Genomic DNA, 16568 nt, shown 5'->3' with positions numbered 1-16568 from the left:
ACACACATTAGCACACATCCACATCCCCAGGGCCGGTGTGGACACACCGTTGGCTCGTTGGACACCACCATCTGACGCACCCAGAATAAGCTCACCATCATCGTTCCCCTAGCCTTGCTTCTTCCTTCTGCCTTTATTTGTACCTCATCCCCTCATCCTTGAACTCTCTCACACACTTCCCTTCCCTTCTTTCTTCATAAAATAATACTGCTTTGAAAGATAATAATGATTCCCGTTATATTATCTTTTCTTTCTTTTGGATTTTTTTTGGGGGGGCGGATCTTCCTCTTGTTTTTAGATGTTTAATAGTATTCATGCTTATGGAGAAACTAAATGTTCAAGCACTGCTATAAACTGTATTCTCTTAAATCATCATAGAATATAATTAATCATAGAAAGGATTACCAATGGCCTTGGTGAGTGTGACCAGGGGCCATTTAAATATTTGGCGATTTCATAGGTTAAAAAAAAAGTGCCCAAAATACTGGGGTAGATGAGTATTAGCTTCATGTAAAAGTGAAATACAAAGATGAGCAGCTCCATGAGACGGGGAGATCTGTATCCTTTCCACGTCCGATTCATTGCACAGCCGAAACCACCATTTTTGTGATTTGAGCTTTTCAGGTACTAAATAAAGACATGTCACGGGCAAAAGAAAGTTCATGAACTTCTAGTAGCCATCCCTAATCTAAGGTTAGAGCACAGGCAGCCCATCTCCACCGCACAAGGCAGACCCCTCTATTTTTCTGTTGTTTTTTCTGTGAAGTGAGATGAATTTACTTACTCCTACTAAAGGTAAATCAGGAGAAAGAAAAAGGAAGAGAAAACATTTTTGCTGTGCCAAGTAAACCGAAGGTGACATTTTATGGGTAGGTCTGAAGACCAAAGGATTGTCTGTGGTCATAAGACTGAGTTACAGCATCTCATTTGATGAAAAGGCGTTACCTATTAGCTTCAGGTGAGTCCTTTAAGAGCCTCAGTCCAAGGAGAGAATGGCCTTCCCAAGAGCATGCCCACTAGTGGGTCTGTTCTGCCCAAACAGATCTAAACCCTCGAACGACACCTGTTCCAGAGCCCAGGGCACACCGTTTCTTCTTTCCTGCCAACCTACCCTTTCCGAAGCTTAGCTCTCAAGTGGAACTAGCAGGGGAGAGCCATGTCCACTCAAGTTTCATTTTCAGTAAAGCAAATCCTATTTTCCCAATAAATGGAGTTGAAAACATGGGTTAGAAAGGGATTAAGTCGGTGGCCAACCCCATGGTCTGTGGGCCTCGAGCCGTATCTCAGTGTTTGTGACATTAATTTGTGCATTGGAAGTGCTGGGGTGTATGAGGTGAATTACTGCCCCAATTGCTGACTTCTAAAACTGGAAATTCTTTGTTAGAAGCTGATTTAGAACAAAGTAAGCCTGCAAGAAAGTCCTTTAGTAGATCAGACTTACTGTCCACGACATCTCAGATGATCTTGCTTAGAAAACAAAGGAAATTACCTTAATTTGGGCCACTATTTTCAGAGTGAAAGTGTAGGCAACCACATTCAGAGTCTCATTTCTTGACCTCCTAAGCATTAATCTGGAAACTCCACACATTGTACAATGTATCCGTTTTAAGTTTGTTTACCTTCTCTTTAATGACTTAACAGAAAAAAACTGCATGATGAAATATATTTTCTCCAAATATATATATATTTATATAATATATAATCTTAGTTAACTCAAAGGTATATACATTGTATAATAAATAATATTTATAAAAAGAGACTTTTTGAATATAAAATCAAAAAGATCAACAACTTCTACAACTTTTTACAAAACTTTGGATACAGCAGGTTGGTAGGAAATTTCTGTTGGATACTATTACCTGACTATGGCGAGAATAATTACAATGCACTCGATGTACTATTATTAAATAATTACTTGTCAGCTACTTGAATACGCCCCAGAAACATGACTTTATCACTTTTAATATAGAATACATAGATATGAAAAGACTGTTTTGAAAATTTGTATCCATTCTGCTGAAAGAATTCTCACATAAAGCAAGCATTATCTGGTTGACATGATTTAACTTCAGTCTGAGATGGGGAGGGGCATTTCAGACTCTCTAGAGGGGATGGGATGTGTATCTTTTTAGCAGGGCTCACTGCCAGCAGATTCAAGAGTGCAGGCACGGCTTCTAGACAATCGTCTTGGCGAACCTGCCTGAGCACATAGGAAGATGGCTTGACCCGGTACCTTAGGTCAGTGTTAGGCAAAGAGAGAAGGGGGAAGAGGAAGAAGTCACTGTGTTCTGTACTGTGCCCCTGCTGCATCTCTTCTTTCTGACTCTTAAGGCAGAGCCGTTGCACTGACTCGTACCATCAGACCCGTTTGCCTCCACTGTGCTCGCTTCCTCTAGGACACTCCAGAGGACCCGTGTGGATCGAGGAGAACTCAGCTGTGAGACGCTTTCCCCAAGGGAGCAAGTGACGGCTTGCCCCACTTTGAACACCTAATGCTGATCCTTGGTGTCTGCACGGATTGATGCTGTCAGCATACAGGTGAGGCCGGAAGACCTGTGTGAAGGGACTCTGCATTTCTGTTTCCTCACGCAGGCCAACGAAAGACAAGGATGCAGGACGATGTGTCCTTATAGGAGAGGAAACGAAGGAATCATCGGTATCCTCCCCATCTACTAGCCACAACATTGGAACTTCAGGAATATATTGCTACTCTCCCTCTGACCCTTTGTCTAATTTATACTAAGGTGACCTACAGTCCAACTGCTCAACCTGGAGTTTGTTTTTATGGAGAATCTGCAGGTGAGCAGGGCTGGGAGGGACAGAATGGCCCCTTTAAAGATACCACTTTCTTCAGGAAGCCATTGGAGCTAGAGGAGGCTTGCCCCACACACATAACCTATTTACAACGTTCACTACAGAAGAAAAAAAAAAAAAAGTACTGCGTTAATGGTGGAAACTGCAGAATGGTAGAAAAAGATTTTTGAGATCTGACTGCAGTTCCCAAGAGCCTCTCGTGCAGAACAGGGTTACAGAGAAAATGGGACTGAGAAGAACATACTGCTGCTCTTCAAACAGCTTTACCAGGCCGCCTGGAACTCCCGGTTCTTCAAACTCAAAACCTGACTCTAACGATTGCCTTGGGCCTCCCTACCACTTGATCCCAGCTAAACCTATGGCTTTTATCAGAATGTGAAAGTCTATCAGATTTGAATGGGAGTAGACAGAGAAAAGGAGACTGCAGGGCTTTGTCCTACTTCCTAACTCTCACCTCGCAGGCATCTTGGAATGTCACCAGAAGAAGCAGCTGGGAAACAGAATCTTGCCCACGTTGATGTCTTTACCACCAGGCAGAGCGCTCACATGGGCCCAGCCTGTTCTGTTGGAGTAGAAGTGGTTTTCTGTGGGGGTTTATTTTTTTCCATTTTTATTTTCTTTAACATGTGCAAAGATAAGCCTCGGGTCTGTTCCTATCAGACCCTAGAGAACTAAAAAGAAAGCCCCTTCTTTAAAAACCACACACCATCCAGAGTAGGGTGAGAAACTTAAGATGAGAGAGAAGGGAGGGAGGCCTCCCAGGCAGCGGGCGGGTTGGATCCAGGTAATTTACCACACGTGCATCTGGCAACAGTCCGGATTCCTTGCTGTCTGATGCTGAGGGCTGAGCCCGGCTCTGGGTCCCGCTTCCCATAGGACTTCGGTGAATCTGCCCAGCCACACACTTCACCCGTTCCCAGTGCCCTTTGGAAAGTAAAGAGGAAGAATTAGGAACATGATTATTTTCCCAGAGAGACCACCCACAGGGTGCAAAGCTCAGAGGCTGCTGATCAGGTGTCTCAGCATTTCTCTTGAACTTGGAGGTAACAGGAGACTCCAGTGGCTGTTCCATGCTCCCTCCGCTACCTGGGGTCTACCACTGAGGAAGGGCGTGTGAGCTACAGAACAGTAGAGCTTCAGCATCTACACGCTGGGATCCACATCCTACCTCCCCACCCTCTAGCTGGGGCTTGGGCAACAGGAAGCCCAGTAGCAGGTAACTAGAATGATATAGGAACCTGTCTTACATAGAGACTGGGAGAAACCTTGCAGATCTAGGGCCCAATTCCCAACTTCATAGACTTCTGTACACTGTGTTTCTGTATCAAGCTCTCCAAACAGAAGGCAGTCTATTACATTATGAATAATTCCTTCTCATAGGAGCACCGATGTGTACATTTTCTTCATTTGTATTTGTATTTATATGTCACAAAGGATTTAAGCCCAAAGGACTCTGACGGGTGTTCCCAATCAACCCCCAACTCCTTGGCCAGCAGACTTTTACATGGAGAGAAACAGACTCAGCAAGATTAAAAGGACACGTCCAAAGTCTCACAGCAAGACAGTGACAGACCCAGGACTTGGGGTCAGCCAGGCCACCTGACTCTCACGCAGAGCCCTTTCCAGCTTACTGTGCTCACAGAATCTGAATAACAAGGAATAAGCCTGGAACTCGTAAGGTAGGAAATCAGTGGTTAGCCTAAGACACTGGACAAAATCTACAAGCAATGGAAAGAGGTTTCCCCACAAGGAAAGCCCAGGACTCTGGCCTTCCTGTGGCATAAAGCATCTTGACTGGGGCTCCTCCCCGAGAGTGTGGAGGGTACACGTCCTGCTCTGGGGCGCCCTTCTCTCTCCCACCTGCCCTGGAGACAGTGCAGCCAAGAGAAAGGCTGCAGGCTCTGTTCCCTGAAGTCCCTGCCAGCCTGTCTCGAAAGTTCTCATCTTGCCTGCAGAGTGTCGGTGTGGATGAAAGGACAGGAAAGGTAACTGGTCTCAGCCTGTGGCTCCAGACCAGCAGAAGGCCTGGGGGAAAGTCGCCCTTGGAGGTCAGCTCCACTCAGCCTTGGAATCTTTTGCTGCTTCCTTGGACCCTGTGCCAGGGCTGTTTGTATGGATGACCTCTAGTCCACAGGTGAGGGAACTGGGGCTCGGAGGCAAAACAACTTGCCCCAAATCACTCACCAAACTGAGTGTTTGTCAGAAAGGCACTACATTGGGGGACAAGGACTCCAGAGTATCCATATATGAGGGCCCGGGGGGCCACCATCTACCTGGGTGTGGCACGTTGAAACCACATCCACGTAGTACTTTCCTAAGGCTGGGGGCAATGCCATTCTGTCTCAGAAACGGGAAACAGAAGGCTGATGGAGTGTTGACTCTTCTTACGATCAGTATCAGATCGCAGGCGGGGGATTTTTATGGACACTGAGGGCAAACCCAGCATCCCCTTCCCACTTGGCAGACGGCTTCTCTCGGCTGCTCACTGAGGGGAGGGGAGGGGAGGGGAGGGGAAGGGAGGTGCTGGAACAGAGCTGTGACACCCTGGAGCCCCGTAGAGCCACTGCCGGGGCCTGGGCTGCTGCCGCTGTGGCCTCTGCAGGACCCACATATGGGGCCTTTCTGGAGGCAGAGCCCCTGGGCTCAGTGTCCTTATCTGTGCAATGGGCAGGCTAGACAAACGGCCCTCTGTGCCCCCTCCAGGGCTAGTGTTCTGAAATTCCGATTTCCCCCCAGCCTCCTCTCAGAATGGCCAGAGAGCCGCGTCCTGCTTGACAGCGGGGACACTGTTGCCTCTGGCCAGAGTGGACATCAGAGGAAGGAAGCACTGCAGGTTTCAAACATTCCTTCCACCTAACAAGCCACAGGGAGCCTGGGCGTTCTCTCTTATTCACTGACTTCTCTTCCATCGTTTTGAAAAGCAGTAGATGAAAGTGCCCAAGTGATGACACCGTTTCCTTGCACGATGACTGCCCTCACGTCCTGGCTCTCATGGCATTTATCACTTTCTATTAGCACCCTATTCAGACGAGCATTCACATCTGCTGGCTTGCTTGAACCGCAGGAAAATTCTGCTAGGCCCACATCATCACCACTGCTGTACAGATGAGGAAACTGGACTTCCAGCTGGGAAGTGGTGGAGGTAGAACCGCCTCTGTCCTCTTTCCACTCCCCACACTGCTTTTATTCAGACACCAAGAAAAGTGGTGCCTCCTGCTGTCTTCCCAGACTCTGCCCCTGCCAGGACGGAACTTGAGCTACACAGAGGGGCTTCCCAGACTGGCTGAGCCACCCCTCCAGCAGAGCTCTCCCCAGCACATGAGGTCCCTCCATGCAGCACAGAAGTCCGACCCCTCCCCCAGTCCCGCCCTATGTGGGACCGCATCGCCCAGTGGGGTGCCCTCGCTGACACAGCCCCAGGCAGCGATGACCCAGGCAGGGGGGTCCTTCACAACAGTTCAAGCACTGTCTCCAGTGTCCTTCACTTTGTTCCTCACAGCACCTCTGGGGAGGATGACAGATGAGGAGATGGTCTTGTTTGGGTCACAAGGTGGGCGAGTGGTGGAAGCTGGACCAGGGCTCGGACCCCTGTAGATTAGGCCCCTTCTCAGGGCAGAGAAAGGGGAGAAACCCTCCCCCTTGGGCCTTAGAGACCCTCCAAGACCAGGACCACCACATGCCAATCTTGACCTGTCCTGGGGACCTATGGACCCGAGGGCTGGGCAAGAGTGTCTCCCACGCAGGCCACCTCTGGGAAGCGTGGGAGCCTAATCCACCAGCCTTTGATCCCTTGATTACTCACCACCATCACTCTGAGCTTGACTCCTTCCTCCTCCCCATCACCGTCCACCCAAGCTTCAGATCTGCCGGGATATGGGCTTATACACCGCTTCCTCCCGCCCACCTCCTTGAGGGTGGTAGGAGTTAACGCTTGCACAAAAACCTGCCCTCTAAGTTCAAGGTGGATGCAAAACGACTCTGCCTCAGGGGTACAAGAGACTTCTTGGCCTGCTATTTCAAGTATTTTAACCCCCTCACTTTACAGTAAGAAACCTGAGGCCCAAAGAAGTGAAAGAACAGGAAGTTAGGAGCACAGTCAAGACCAGAAGTCGGGCGTCCCAGCCTCCAGCCCCACAGTCCCTCCTCTGGCTCCACAGATGTTCAATAATGATAGCTAGTGGCTGTGTGAAAAATTGACCTGGCTCCTAATTTACTTACTAACTTGTACACAAATTTAATCAATTGCAGCCTCCTGTGTACACACTTGGTTATTATCTGTGCTTTGTGTAATCCACCAAGACACTGCCCAAGGACCGTTCCCACTGAAGCTTGGGAAATCCTGGCTTCCTACCTTGGCTTTGGAAATGTGTCCTGGACCGCCCAGAAACAGAACAGGGTTGCCAAGAAGAGGAGACAGCCAAACCCAGGGCCCTGCACCAAGGCACCCCAGCCTCCCCACCGGGCCACCCTACCTGGCTCCCTACTTGCAGGTGTGCACATCGTAGATGCGGATACACTCCTGGCAGCTCACGTAGCAGCACCAGTGGAAGATGCAGTGGCATTTCTCCTTCCGCTTCTCCGTCCTTGTGTTGTGGCCACGGCCGCAGCAGAGCAGGTCGCAGCCATCGATGCCGTGGGAGGTGACATTGCAAGTCCGGTCCCTGGTGCCGAAGGAGCCCGTCTCGGGGTTGGGCTCGCAAAAGTTGGGGGAGTTCTCGTAGTAGACCAGGTCCCTCTCAGTGGGCGGCTTGAAGAGCGCGTACTTGGCGCGGAGGGTCTCCACCCAGCCACGGGACTCCCGGTGCTTCTCCACCACCATCTCCGAGGCGCTGTCGTACTTGTCCTTGAGGAAGTCCCCGATGGCACGGAAGTCAGGCTGGGCCCACCAGCAGGTCTTCACCTCACAGCTGCCCGACAGCCCGTGGCACTTGCACTTGAGGTGCATGTGGTCCAGGATGGTCTAGAAAGGGTACGAGTAGCAGCTGGTCCCCAGACTGACCCCACCTGGGAGCACACCCAGGCCCTCCCACTCTGACCCACCCACCCCCATCGCTGAAGCCTTCTCTCTTCCTACACTATGCCAGGGTGAGAACTGACTGGGGACTGAGGCTCAGACCTAAAGAATGATGACCTTGTTTCCCTCCCCTTCACACCCCAAGCACTGGCAGAAATCACATCCACTTCTCAAAGCCCTAGGAAAGGATTGTTATTCCCGTGTAACAGATAGGGAAACTGGCTGGGAGCTTAAGTGACTAGCCCTAGGTCAAGCAACCATAAGAAAGGATGGAGGCTGAATTCAAAGCCAGGTCCATGGGTCTCACAGCCCTACACAGGCAGCTGAAGTGCACCGGATGGGCTGGCTGGTACCTGCGCTCGCGGGCTGCCGCATCCCCAGGGTGGGGTGGGGGTGGGGACCCGGAGCAGTCCGAGGAGAAAGGAGGGGGAAAGAGGAGAGCAGGGAGCCAGGAATGCACAAGGGCCACAGGGAGGGGCAGGGACAGGTCCGGAAAAGGGGTCTTGCGCAGGGCTGGGGTGAGGGCGGCCAGGGCTCACCGTGCGGCCAGCCTCGTTGTTGTGCTTGTTCATGGCCGAGCGCGCGTCCGGCCTGTTCTCACGTGCGTCCGCGAACTCCCGGGACACAAGCACCCCGAAGTCGGCGTCTTCGCTGCAGCCTCCCCACTTCCAGCCTTCCCCGGGCGGTCCTTTATGATGCGAGTCGCAGCCACAGATGGTGGAGGTGCCCTCAGCACAGGAGCGTGTGACGGCGAAGGCCACGCCGGCTGAGGCGATGGCGTGCACGAAGGCCGATTCGCGGGTGGCTGTGGGGAAGGCATTGGGAGGCGCTGCTCAGGCCGGGCCCTGGGACGCGGCTGCCCTGCCCTGACCTCCCCAGCTGCGAAAAGGGGCTCTGCAGCCCCAAGGAAGAAGAAGTGCCTTTTCCTCTTTGGTTGGCCTAGCCCTAGTGGGTGTCCCCAGTTTACAGATGAACTGAGGCCCAGAGCTGCTAACTGATTAACCCAGGGCTTTAAGAGCTGGCAGAGTGGAGCCTGTTAGAAACAGGGGTGCAAAGACAACTCTGGCAGGTGGGTACAACTTCCCTCTGCCACCAGAGTTCCTGACCAGGAGTGCAGTGGTCAGCATGTCAGCTTCCCCCTTCCATTCTCCTGTCCTCCACCCAGACAAAGCCAAGGTTTTGGACTGAGAAGGCCAAGCCCCTCCCGGGAGGATGGAGGGACACAGGGCACTTCCCTGCTTCTGCCCCAGGGTCCAGCAAAGAGAAAGAAGAGATTCTCGGGGTGCCCCCCACCCCGCCGACATCATTATAATGATAACTACCTTTGAGTGCTGGGTTTGCACCAGATTCTGCCCTTCGTGTGCTTTACCCCATTTAATCCTCTCACCCCTGTGAGGCAGAAAATCTTATTACAGGCCCATTTAGCAGATACAGACATTGACAACTAGGGAGGCAAAGACCTGAAACACCTGCAGTCCAACCATCTCTCTCCTTACTGGTGAGGAACCCAGAGCAGGGAGGTGACCTGCCCAAGGCCAGGCAGGTTGCAAAACGCCGGGCTGCTGGCCTGGATGCCTCCTTTCCTGGGCTGTGGCTCTGGTTGTGAGCTCTGAGGGCAGCTCGGCGGACGAGGGAGCCTGGTAACCCCTCGTAGCCACTGCCATCTCTTCAGAGGCCCCGGGGCCCTCGTGGGCCACCTGCAGAGGAGGGTGCGTCCCCCTTCCCGAGCAGGCCGGCGGGGAGTGGGAGCGGTCCCCGCCTGGGCAGTGGACCCGCGCAGCCAGCGCCGACTGCGACACGGCGCGGCCCCGGCCCCGGCTGCCCACCCCTCAGCGACCCGGGGGCCGGGGGCGCCGAGGGCGAGCGCCGCGCTTCCGGCCGGCCCGCGGCCTCTCGCGGCGGCGGCGGCGGCGGCGGCGCCCGGGCCCCGGGCCGCGCTCGGTTCCCAGCCCCGGGGACGCGGGGGCGGCGGGGGCGGGGCGGGGATTAGCCTGGGAGCGGCGCTGACAGCCCTGCTGTGCTGGTCCCCGTCCGGCGGGGCCCGCTGGGCCGCTCAATCCGCCTTTGTTCGCGCGGTGTCACACCGCATTACCCGCATAATGCGGCCGCCGGGCCCGGGCCGCCGGGCCGGCCGCCACCGCGTAGCAACGGGCGGCTCCCGCGGCCGGGCCGTGCCCCCGGCCCCGGCGCCGGCCCGCGAAATCCCCATTGAAGCGGCGCCCCCCGCCCCCGCGCCGCGCCGAATGGCCAGAGGGCGTGTGAATGGCTCGGCGGCCGCAGCGGGCGCGGGGATGGGCCGCGCGGTGGGGGGCGGCTCTCGGGCCCCTTTTCAAGCCGCTTAAGCCCCTCCGGGCCGCCCGCCCCGCCCGGGGACCGCGATCCCCCGCCGCCCGCACCCCGCCGTCGCAGCCTCGCGCCTTCCGGCCGCTGACCCCTGCGCCCCCCGCGCCCGGGTGCAGCCCCGCCCCGGCCTCCGCTCCGGGCGGGCCAGCCCCGGGGAGTCGGTCCCCGGCGTCCGCGGAAGATGCGCGCCCCGGAGCAGACCGCCTCCCTGCCACCCTGGGTCTCAAAGCCGTGGGCAGAGGTCTACCCTGGCGGCCCACACGGCAGGGGTGCGGGACTCGCCAGAAGCGGGGCCCGAGCGTGGAGCCTAGAGCTGCGTTCGAACCCGTTCCCGCCGGGCTCTGGGCGCTGGGGCGTGCGTGCATGCGGGGGCCTTCCTCCCGGAGACCGCAGAGCTTCCCTCAGACTCCCAGTGTCTCTGACACCTTCCCTCCCTCCCCCCACACAAAACTGCCCTCTTGCAATTTCGAGATGTAGGCAAGCCCTAGAACCTACAACGGTGATTTAAAACGTTAAACACAGACGTGAAGGGATAATAAGCTCAGAGACCCGGTTTTCACAGGCTAACGTCCCGCGCGGGGAAGAGCAATCAGAAGGTGAGTCTTGCTTTGGGGAGCGCGTCTAGACGCCAGTCTGTTTGATTAAGCACTGCCTGGCCCGAGGTGGGGCACCGGAAGGCGAGGAGACTGACACGCCGGCAAGATCAGGTTTGAAATGCAAACCACCGCCACTTGGCCCCAATCGGAGGCCAAACCTTTTATGTAAACAAGGAATAATTAGCTTTGGTAATAGAAGCGTAAGCAGAATCATCATCCATTGATTCGCTAATTGCCCTTCTGTCCCATGACAATAGCCTGTAGGTCGGACTTACAAGGTGCACCTGAGACACAGGTAAAGGGGGACGCCACTCTAAAAAGGGGGGTCGGCTTCGCCCCACTCATTCCCTGCCACTCCCCCGCAACCCTTCCCCAGGTCCAGCTGGTTCTCAGATCCCTTTTCTTTCTGGCTGTAAATGCAATTCTTCTAAAAGGAGGGAGGGCCCGGTTCACCTGTTTGGGTGCCAAAGCCCTGGTGGTGGCCGGAGGAGGGTTCAAGTTGCTGAGGAAAAGGAATGGTAGCTCCCGGGAGGCCAGCTGGGTCATTACATTCCTAGACACTGCGATTGCTCAAAGAGTAGCCCAACTTCAGCCCAGAACTCACCAGCCCCAAAATCCCCTTCTTGGGAGCAGTTGTGCCTCTCATGCCTCTCTCCCAGTGCCTTCATGTTCAAAGTCAAGTAATGTGAATCCCATTCATTTGCGACACAGCCAATGAGACTCCCAGGTTGCAAGATGCAAGTTACCCAAAAGCCAGCACACCCTCTAGCCCCACCACAATCCGTGGGCATATCCAGCTATCAGGGGCATGGGGACCAGCTGAAGCTTCCACGGAAGCACCTGGGGGCAATGCAGTGCCACCAGCACGAGGCAGCTTCCTCAACTCCAGAATTTTCTACATGGGAGGGACCTAAGGGGGACAATGCTCTCACCCCACCCCAAAACTAGATTTACATAGCACTTAACACAGCATTGGGAAAACGTCACAAAAGTCCACATCAAAGCCTGGGGCCACCCACTGTGCCGGCCAGGAGGAAAGGAAGGCTGCAGCCTCCTAGCCTACCCTAGGATCTCGGGATGGGATCTCAAGGCTGCCCAGCCCCCAGCAGCACCTGGGAAGGTGTGGCAACCACCGACAACAGCCTGGGTCAGGCCAGAGAGGGACCTGGCCCACTTTCTGTGGAGGCCGCGGGTCGTGACCAGCTTTATCGCCCTCCCCTGGTGACCCTGGGCTCAGAGCTGAGACGCCCTGATGTGGAAGAGTGACTGTGCCCTGATGCCCTCCCCCCACCTCCTCGCGTACCTCCTACCCACCCAGAGACGGTACCTTTGTCGAGGACGGGCCCGAAGATGGCCAGGCTGTCGTCGATGGTGGTGCAGTTCCAGCGGCGGCCCCGGAACTGGTGCTGGCACTCCTGGATGCCCAGCTTCACGCCCTCGGCCACGCTGGGCATGATTTCGATGTAATTGCGGCAGAAGCGCAGTTGCTTGGGGACCAGGCCTGGGATGGAGCCGCAGAGCAGGGGCTGTGAGCCCAGGGATGTGTACTGCTGGCCCAGGGCCAGGGACCTGCAGGCAGACAGAAGGCAGTGGCACTGCAGGCACAAAGCACGCGGCCCACTGTGGGCATCGTTTCTTCTCCGTGAGTACTCAGGGTAGGTGGAGCCATGGAGGGCCTGTGAGCCTGAAGCCATGGCCCTGAGAAACCTGGCATCTGAATGCACTACCTTCGACCTGGTGTGTATACTGTCCCTTGAAGAGCAGAGCTCTGATCCAGGGAGTCGGCCCTCTGCCATGGGCATTTCCAGTTTGCAGGGGCACCCGGGAGCAATGCAATTCTATGAAAAGAACCCTGGATGGAAAGATGGTATTAGAGGCCCAGGTCAAGTCCCTCCCAGGCTCTGGGCCAGTTTCCCTGATGGGGAGAGGTCAGGTTGGGAGTTTCAGTTTCTAGGGCCACATGGAGACTTTCAATGATCCATCAGAAGGAAACAAAATCTATGGAGACGAAGATGGCAGGAGCTGGCTTGACCCCCATCACATCTCAGAGAAAGCAGGAAGTAGAGAAGCCTCAGTCCTAGCAGGGAGCTTGCACGTGTGCAAGCTTGCACTCATACATACACATACACACATACCACCTGTGGCAATACCTCTCAGCCTCTTCCCTGGGACAATGCCTGCCCAGCCCAGAGCCTCCCAGTGTCTCTCCCCAGGTCTTTGTCCGCCAGGGCCTCTGTGACCATCTTTGCAGCTCCCTAGAAGTTTCTGGAGCACCATCTCTTTTCTGACCAGAGATTGGAGCTTGGCTTTGTTTCATGAAAGTCTAGCTCAGGGTCAGGAGGGAGAAGACCTCAGATCGTACTCCCCCCATCCATTTCAAGTGACCTTGATCAAATCACGTCACGTCACTCTAATGTCCCTCATTTTTCAGTCAGTAGTCTGTCAGTCTAGGTGGGGCTAACCACGGACCACCCTGCCTTCTGCGGTGCCTGCCTGGGTCCTGAGGGGTGGGAGTGACTGCAGGCCTGGCCCGTCTGCACCCTGGGCCTTAAGACTGGACCTGAGTGATACAGCAGGTCAGCCCAGAGCCCCCTGATGCACACCAAGACACACACAGCATCTGACAGGGCTTTGCAGGTTGCAGTTATAAACTGGTTATTGTGATAATAATGATAATCAAACACCTATCATTTATTGTGTGCTGGACCGGTTCTGAGTGCTCATGTCTTACCTGATGGAAACCTCACAGCAAGTCTGTGACGTAGGAACTTCCTTATCATCGTCAACACCCCATTTCATAGACAAGGAAACTGAGGCCAGGGAGCTTAGTAAACTGCCCAAGTCTGCAGGACTGTGCAGCGGCAGAGTTGAGCCTCCCGCCCCAGCTCAGGCTGCCTCTCCACGTGCTCTGAACCAGCACATCCAGGCCTGCCCTGCAGCTGCCCCAGTGGCACTGCAACCACCGGATAGAGAAACCGAGCCAGGGTTCAGCGCAGATGACTCAGCATTGGGCCATCATGGGAGGAAGGGAAGAAGGCCATGCCTTTCCCACTCCCTCCTCTGACGTTTAGGCCCCAAAGCCCTATATGCAGACAGCTGGAGAGGGGAGCTGGGGCCAGATGGAGGTCGCTGCTACCCCCATGGCCTCACCTGGGTTTGGTTCTGAGCGTGGGCCTTGAGGACCCCTCTAAAGGAATATGGCGATTCTTTGCCACCTCCTCATACCCGGCCTGGTCCCTGAGTGTCCCAGAGCATCATGGGGAGACCTGGCACCAACTGCCCAGCCTCCGTGTCCCTCCCCTTCGGCCAGAGCCCTCCCCGGTCTCCCCCCAAAAGGCAGCTCCATCCATGCCTGTCCCTAGAGGGATGGACTGGCCTTGAGGAGCCCACGCGCTCCTTCAACCTGGCCTCCTGGACCCACTGCAAACTCCAACCTGGTCAGGCCTGTGTCACGATCACCTCTGGCACCAGGGGGCTCTGTCCCATGTCGTCCCCCATTTACTGGTCTGCTTACCAACCACACCGGGGCCCCAGGGCTCCTTCCTTTACTCCTTCCACATCCTCTGTCCCTCTCCTCCTTCCTTGCCCTCTAGTGGCCTTTGCCCTACACCCGTTGGCACTTCAGCAGGCCTGGGCACCCTAAGCTGGATCAGAATAAGAACCTACAAGAGATGCCTTTAGAGAGCACAAAGCCCATTATACAGATGAGAAAGCAGAGGCCCACAGAGGGAAGCAGCTTGCTCAAGGCCACACAGCCAGATGCACGGAGCCAGGTGCGGCTGGTGCCGCTGCAGGGGTGGGGGGGGGGGGGGGGTGCTGGGCTGTGGGGAATCCCCGGCTGGCTCTTCATTTCCACTCAGTGAGGCTGCCCCTGATCCCAGCCCTCCAAGCGGCTCCCTGCTCCCTCATTTCACCAGCATCCCCACCCCAGTGGGTCCCAGGTGGGGCTACCCAGCCCAGCAAAATGCCCACGCCCTACACACTGGCCGGCAGGGCTTGGTTGGCTGCAAAGGCCAGAGCTGTCCCCCAAACATCTCCCAGTAGGGAGCTGCCACGGTCCCCTGCGCTCTCCTCCGGGGCACCAAGCCCTTGACTGTGAATCCTTCCTCCTGGACAGTTGCAATCTCTCCTCTGACCAAGCAGATTTCCTTTCCTCTGCAGTCGCATTCAACACTAGCAATCATCACGACAACCACTTATTTAGCACTTATATGCCAGGCACTTCACAGGTACCACGTCACTCAATCCTCAACAAGAGCTCTATGACGTGGGTACTGTCATCTCGGTTGTACAGATGAGGAAACTGAGGCAGAGAAGTTGGGCAACCATAGGTTTGTCTGACTCCAGGGATGCTATCCTCCAGGAATAACTCCCAGCCTCAGAGACGATGAGTTCTTTTCCCTCCTCCCAGCAAACCCTGTCTCCTTCCTGCTGTCCAGGTCCATCGTGCACCCGGAGCCAGGCTGCCTGCATTCAAATCCAGCTCTGCTGTTTCCGAGCTGCTGATCTCAAGCAGTTTACTTAACCCCTCGTGCCTCAGTTTCTTCACCTATTAAATAGACATAACGGGAGGGATAAAGGATAGAAAGCTCCTGGCACAGAGGAAGCCCTCAAGTCACGGTGGTCATGGTGGTTACCATGTGTTTAGGGGCTGTCCCCAGCACTTTGTCCCCTGCTACGTCATCAACCTCATTTCTCAGCCCTCCCATCCCTGACTTGACAGAACACATCAGAATTTTCAGAGCCCCTTCCCATCCATCACTGGGAAGGATGCAAAGCTGGCCCCTTTCCCGGAAGCTCAGTCCTAACCAGGGTGGCTGAAAAGACATCTGTGATCTGGCCGAGTGTTAAAGTTAACCCAAAGGGCAAGGGCATAGGGACCTTTCCAGGATGCTCCGTTCAAGGATTTCAGCTCAGATCTGGACATCCTGCCGGTGATGAGCAAGGGCCTCTAGGGATGGGGGTTTAGCTCTGAGGGCTGGTGCTGGGGCTAACGGGGCTGTGGCCAGGGGATAGATTTCTGCAGGAGAGCTGCCCTCCCCCAAATACGCCCTGCCACCCGACCCATGAGCCTCCTACCCACACATGCGCATGTCTGAGATTCCACCACCACGGATGCGTTAACTTGACTCACAGCTCCTTTTGTCCCCACCAGCGAAGTGCATGTTCCCCTGGAGGAGGCCACACAGCGAGCCTCACGCCCCTCAGTTCTTCGCACCCAAGTGTGAGCGGCCTGCTGGCTGATGAGCAGCCCGCCATCGCCTCTCCGCTGCCCAAGTCCCCGGCAAACATCTTACCCATCCTTCAACCTCCAGTTCCTGGGTCGCCTCCATTCTGAAGGATTTCGTGGGCCCTCAGACAGAAGTAACCTCTCCTCCCTCTGTTTCTCCTCTACTTCACTCAGACCTTATCTCAAAGGGCTGAACTGACTTGTTTCCAATTCCATCTGGCCGTGCTAGTGTGAGTTCCCTGAGGATAGAGGTTGTGTTGCATCTCCTCCCATCCCCCACCAACACCTCTCACCATACCAGACACACACACACACACACACACACACACACACACACACACACACACACATACACACAAGCACCCACACAAGCACACTTGGCCGACCAAAGGGCCAGGCCCATGCCAGGTACTCGCTGATTCTCCAGGGGAGGAATGAAAGAACGACTCCTTCCCAAAAGGCCGGTCTGATCCACCCCCAGTCTTGCAGCCCCTCAGCCAAACTCCCCAGGCCTCCAGGCCTCCGGAGGTTCCACCTACACACAGGACAAGATTCCTCAGTTCCGCTGAGG

At 55.1% G+C, this 16568-nt stretch overlaps 1 protein-coding gene across 1 annotated transcript in view; it reads right to left on the bottom strand.

Moving 5' to 3' along the window:
* Positions 1-1603: 1603 nt before the first annotated feature.
* WNT3 (Wnt family member 3) overlaps positions 1604-16568 on the bottom strand; it is a 49251-nt gene continuing 34286 nt past the window's right edge. The window contains exons 2-5 of the mRNA XM_032616971.1: positions 12095-12336; positions 8368-8633; positions 7287-7774; positions 1604-3738 (exon numbers count right to left, since the gene is read on the bottom strand). Of these exons, the coding sequence (XP_032472862.1) occupies positions 7295-7774; positions 8368-8633; positions 12095-12336 (988 nt within the window). The 3' untranslated portion in view covers positions 1604-3738; positions 7287-7294. The remainder of the gene's footprint in view (positions 3739-7286; positions 7775-8367; positions 8634-12094; positions 12337-16568) is intronic.

Source organism: Phocoena sinus, chromosome 20, assembly GCF_008692025.1.
Source record: "Phocoena sinus isolate mPhoSin1 chromosome 20, mPhoSin1.pri, whole genome shotgun sequence".
In the NCBI taxonomy this organism is placed as follows: domain Eukaryota; kingdom Metazoa; phylum Chordata; class Mammalia; order Artiodactyla; family Phocoenidae; genus Phocoena; species Phocoena sinus.
This window is presented reverse-complemented; position numbering and strand designations above follow the sequence as displayed.